Genomic DNA, 5,979 nt, shown 5'->3' on the forward strand with positions numbered 1-5,979 from the left:
CAGCTCACCAGGCTAAACAGTGGTTCAACAACTAAAATAAAGGCTAGTATGCTTCGCATCCTGGGCTTAACCTTAGCTAAGCCACAGCAATTTTTTAATTCAGAAAGGCGCACATAGGTGATTCGTTCTAATCCTCTGGAAAAAATTGGCAAAATATATATGGACCTACATTCACTGAGAACTTTCTTAGCGCCTCCTTTATGAAGAGTGACCACTTTCGCCTTTTTCATCTCTGATGGAAAAATACCGGTACAGAGAGACAAATTATAAATATACGTTAGCACTGCGTAAATAACATCTAAGATATATAATAAAGGTCGCTTTCTCCTCCAAAAGCGCCTGCGTATTTGCGGACTTTCATGCGCCTAAAAGCGGCTACTGCCTCATCGCAATCACACTCAATAAGGTCCATGGTATCATGTGCAGATTTTTCACGTAATCAGGAACAATAAGACCAGGCTCGATTTTAGCAAGGGAGGTGAAAAAGTTGCTAAACCTGTCAGTTAAGTCTCTATTAGAATAGTTGACACCGCCAACTGTAAGAGAAACAGGTGAACATGATCGTTCGAAACTTAAGAGCATGTTTAATCTACTCCAGAGCATCTATCGATAACTAATCCCTTCAAATAACTGTAAGTGTTATTCCTTCTTATTAAATTTGACGTTTATTTTATTTCAGAACAAGAGGCTATGAATGTAGTAGCTTCTTGAAGCCACTAGTAAAAGATGTGCGCAGATAAAGACGGCTTTCTAGTGTTAGCTCTTCTTTATGAAACAATCTTCCTGTTCAGCTAAAGCAACACAAAGCGTTCCTCGTAATGCTTAAACGTTATTGCAAAGAAGTGTACTAGTTGTCGAAACTCTTATGTTTTGTACGGTAATGTGATATGCTGCTAATCTGATGTATAAAGGTGTCTTCTGCCTGTGCGTCATGTACTATTTCTGCATGGATTCATACTAGCACGATGCTAAGAATCCAGATGCTTCTCAACGTGTTTCTTGCATGGCCTTCCTTTGTGTAATAAAAATTCAAATTCAATTAAAAAATTGCAATCCAATTCAAGAGACGGTCGACGGCGTCGGTCCGCTTAGTGCGACGTCCTGGTATAGCGCAGGCAAGCTACCATGTTTAAGCGCTCCGGTGGCATAGGCTAGCGACGCATACTGTGCGACGCCTGAGACCGAACCACGAACCCCAGAACTGGATCCCAACAGCTCGTGCAGATACGTGTTTTGGTTCACCAGCTGTTTCCCGGCAACACTTAGCGTCGTCTGCTAGGCCTCGTGCGCATCCTTGAGCGCCAGAGCACGCCACGGGAGCACGCCATGGCTTCCGCAGAAATGATTCGCATAATCAGTGCACCTGTGCTTGGAGTTGTCGATTACTTCGCGCGCGCTATCTGCTAGCCTCCTGGTTAGCTCAGACGGCAGTGCGACCACCCCGCAAAGGCGTTGGCCCCACGTTCGATGCCTGAACCAGGACAACTTTTTCTTAAAGCTACGAAGCTGCCTTTCTGTGAAACCCGTATGGGCTTCCCTGGTAGCTTCGCGCTGCATACAGGTGGATGTTAATCTTCGCTTTCATGATCTTTCCTCCACCTTGTGGACTTCCGCAAAACTGATTATATATAAAAGGAAAAGTTCTGTAGGTCCGGTGCATATGTAGTTGAAGAAACAAAGGGGCACGCGTACAAAAATTGCACGTTTAATGGTTTAACGTTGCGGCCGTGGCACGGCCTTCGTCAGAATATGCTGCCGAAGGCCGTGTCACGGCCGAAGCGTTATATTGTTAAACACGCAATTTTCCTAAGTGTGCCCCTTCAACTATATATATGTATATATATATATATATATATATATATATATATATATATATATATATATATATAAGGTTTTCCTAGATGTCGTCATAACCATCCAAAAACATAAAACCACAAAGTAGAGAGAAGCCCTTCCCCTCCCCCCCCCCCGAAAAGATATAAGCTTTCGCTTAGTATGGTTGAGTGGTATCAATGTCCAGGAATATTAGCCGAGTTCATACAATTTACATATAGCAACGCCGACAAGCTACTTAATCCTAACAGAGGCATTTATGGCCCTTAGTACTAACTTTGCTGTTGCTTCATAGCAGCGTGATTTTGTCAGGACCAAAGCACTGCTTTAACGAAGCACTAAGCGCCGACAGAATGTCACAAAGACGTGTGTTATTAGAAGGAAGTACCTTCTCGACGTTGGTAACGAATACTTGTTGGACCTGCGCCGATCTATTGAGATACATATTTTTTTAAAGTGCTGCCCATCCAGTTACGCTGGGATCTTGTCAGAAATTCCTGGATGTATGCTCCTGCTAGTGTTTTCACCATTGGCCGGTCATGCAAGAGCACGGCACTGCACAGAAGTGCCGTTAGCTGCTACATAGAGTTAAAGGCAAATAAAATGCACGTACGCTTTTCTTTTTCTATTCTAAATAGAACTGCGTCCACTTTCATAGCGAAGCTGTTAAGGGCTACTTTCCTCAATATTGTGTCCGCATGTAGAAAAAAATCCCGAAGATAGTGCAATGCCGGGACGACCCGCGATGGACGTGCTGTTCGCCATTAAGGGGCCCATATACACAGCCTCGCTGGCCATCCTTCTTCACGAGTGGAAGGGCACTGCATTTTTTTTTTTGTCTACGCAACAATTAGTCCACTGTGCGCCTAAAGAAAGATCTTGCTGCTACGCGGCACGATGTACGTAATGTAGCACAAATAAAACTGCGTCATTGACGCCGCATATATTTACGAAAAATAAAAACGCGAAGAGGCCACACCATGTCATAGTTGCTACCACGCTGATCTCGCGCGCCAGGTTCAGTCTCTCCCACGCACATACAAACACGTATACGCACATGTACAGTTCTCGTTGGAAAACACAGTTCGTGAGGTATGTAGTTCCACGCCTCTGTCGTTTGCCTACAGATCCTCTACAAGCAGCTATTTAGCTTCACGTGGTTAAATCTCAAAATCGGAAAAGAAAAGGCTAAAACACAGCATGGCGACCTTGAATCCACAGGGAAGCTGCAACATTGTAGTGTTGCTTTAAACTCGGAGTTGTTCACAGATACACGCATCGAAGGCCCTTTCCCCACAAAGCTTATACGCGAGGCGCAGCGAAGATGAAAGCACGCCAGTGATCTTCATACACAATGTAAGGAAATTAAAAATTGTTCAATTAACTTCGCGTAGACAAACGGACGAAAGAAAGAAAGAAAGAAAGAAAGAAAGAAAGAAAGAAAGAAAGAAAGAAAGAAAGAAAGAAAGAAAGAAAGAAAGAAAGAAAGAAAGAAAGAAAGAAAGAAGTAAACAAATGCCCCTTGTCCCTCTACCCCCTTCCCAGTCACCCTTTTATGTTGTGTGACTACGCCCATTCAAATCTGCATGCGTCCTAGGACATCGCAAAGCCCGCCTGCACAAGCGGCAGTGTTTTCAGGGCAGGAAAGACCGCTTGGGCGAGCTGAGCGCCTGCTTGACCGGAAGCACTGCTAGCGCGGCGCTCATAGGTCTGCCCCTCCTCCTCTTCTTTCGCTTCGGCGCCAGCGTGGTCTGCATGACGTCCAGGAGGTCCCTGTGCTTGCCGTCCATGTTGGGGACGGCCAAGTCGGTAGCGCCTCTGACAGTCGTCTCGGGTAAGCTGAGGACTACAAGCAGGCCTCCGAATACCGCTACCGCCAGGACTGCGAAGCCGGCGTCTTCCCGGTCGACCTCCTGCAGAAGAGAGAGCACCGAGGCGAACACGGCGCCGACGCGGCCGCACGTGTAGGCGCCACACATGACCGCGCTGCGCACCGACGAGGGGAACAGCTCGGCCATGTACAGGTAGTTGGTGGAAATCAGGGCGCTCGCCAGGCACTTGGCCGCGACGGCGAGCGCGTAGGCGACCACGTGGGGCTCGGCGTACGTGGCGATACCGTAAAGTCCGGAAACTCCGCCGAGGAGCGTGAAGAGCACGAGCATCAACTGCAGGCGTCCCAGGGTGTTGAGGGCCAGGTACATGGCCAGGTAGGTGGGTGCCAGGGCGGCCACAGAGATGACGCGCACCACCAGATTGCTGCTCCCACCGAGCCTGTGGCTCCAGGTGAGCGCGTAGTAGGCCAGCATGGCGATGAACGTGGTGACGAAGACCGCGGCGGCCCGGCCCCGCAGCGAGCCGGGGACCAGCAGCGCAGTGGGCGCCACCGGCGAGTACGGCACGCTCGCCTTGTTCATCTCGAACTTGATCCGGTCGAAGGCCTGCTTGGTGCGGATGCGGGACTCGCCGTTCATATTGGCGGCGGTGTAGATGACTTCCTCGGCCTCTTTCAGCCTGGACACTGAGAGCAGCCACATGGGCGACTCGTGCACGGCGAACGTGACCGAGAGGAGCAGCAGGGTGGGCGCCACGACGAGCAACTGGAGCGGGAACCAGCCGATGCGGACGGCGGTGGCGAGGACGAACAGCATCTCGACGAACAGGACGCCGAGTGAGGTGCCGAAACCCATGTAGAAGGTACGGTACTGGAGCGGCGCCACCTCGAACATCAGGATCACCGTGAGGATGTGAACGGTGCTGGCGCAGGCCGAGTTGACGAATATGAGCGCCAGGTAGAGGGGAAAAGCCTCGGCGAAGCAGCTGGCGATGGCTGTTGTCATGAGCACGAACGAGGCGACGATGATGACTGGCTTGCGACCCTCGGTGTCGGCCAGGTAGCCCATGAACGGGACCACTATGAGCGCACCGCTCATGAAGACACCTTTGCCCAGGGACAGGAGCCAGCTGCGATGGCAAACGAGGTTCCAGTAGCTGCGGGCGCTCCTGTGCCCCTCGACTTCGTCGTAGTCCCAGGAGTCACACGGGACCGTCTCCGTGTCGTTGGGGGTGGCGCCGGGTCGCACGTACACTCGGCACTGGCTGAAGCGGCCCACTTCGTCGGCAGGGATGCCGACGTTCTTCCAGCGGGCGACCGACATCCCAGCGAGCTCGCGCGGCGGCTTGCACCAGTGGTCAACCGGGTCCGTGATGAGCGCTAGGACGTTGCTGTGGCAGAGCAGCACCATTTGCGCCACGATGGTGAAACCGAGGATGATCCTCTGGAAGTCACCGTGCCCAATAACGTTGGCGCCCTGCTGCACCTCCTCGCGGTCCGCGTTGGTGGCGATGAAGAGCGAGCCGCTGCCCGGCGTGCGGGCCGTTGAAGTGGGATCCAAAGCGTTGTTCCAGTTGTCTCCGCTTTTGGTGGACAACGCCGCCGGGGATGTTGAGGGCTTCTGTGCCATCTGCTAGTTCCAGCGGGAGTTGTGTGTACGTAGGCGGCTGGAGAATCCTGCTGGACGGAACTTGGCAAATGGGCTCCGAACGATGTCAGCGCACGCGACGCGCGGGGTTCTACTTCTTGTCCTTCTTCTTCTAAGAGTGCACGCGCTATTAGAAAGAAAACGAAAACATATGCAGACCCAATCAGATGTTGTAGCCTGAGCCACACGTGCCACAGGCTACAACAACAACAACAGCAGATGTTGTGAGGCGAAGCTTTCGTAAGAGCTTTATTCTACGCTGTACGACCAAAGGTGACGTCTACAATTTTGTTTAATTAGAATACATTCAACGAGTGGTGTCATGCAATTTTTATGTTTACGTATCGCACAGATCGCAACTTTATTCTGATACAATATTCATGTTCTTGCGCTACACCGTTCACACGTTATGATGAAATACGAAGGAGTCTGTCGCATGCACATTGTTGGCCGCGGAAGAAGGGGACATATGATGCTTGATTTTGTGTATGATCTTTCTTTCTGCCCCCGGTTCATTGCAAAAAGGAAAAGACTACTGGAAGCTTAAATTCGCAAACTTTAATTAAGGGAAACTGGTTTGGTCATGCTCTCATTCGGACATTCAGATTTGTCTTTTAGCCGCAAGGACGTGTTTGATGTTTTGCGGGATTTTATTCAAGCGACAAAA

At 50.2% G+C, this 5,979-nt stretch overlaps 1 protein-coding gene across 1 annotated transcript; it reads right to left on the bottom strand.

The window, feature by feature from the left end:
• Positions 1–2,753: 2,753 nt before the first annotated feature.
• On the bottom strand, positions 2,754–5,407 carry LOC139055462 (solute carrier family 22 member 6-like). Its single transcript, XM_070532947.1, has one exon. The coding sequence runs from the start codon at positions 5,292–5,294 to the stop codon at positions 3,468–3,470; it is 1,827 nt and encodes a 608-aa protein (XP_070389048.1). The 5' UTR covers positions 5,295–5,407; the 3' UTR covers positions 2,754–3,467.
• Between the last annotated feature and the right edge of the window lie 572 nt (positions 5,408–5,979).

Source organism: Dermacentor albipictus, chromosome 2, assembly GCF_038994185.2.
Source record: "Dermacentor albipictus isolate Rhodes 1998 colony chromosome 2, USDA_Dalb.pri_finalv2, whole genome shotgun sequence".
NCBI lineage: Eukaryota > Metazoa > Arthropoda > Arachnida > Ixodida > Ixodidae > Dermacentor > Dermacentor albipictus.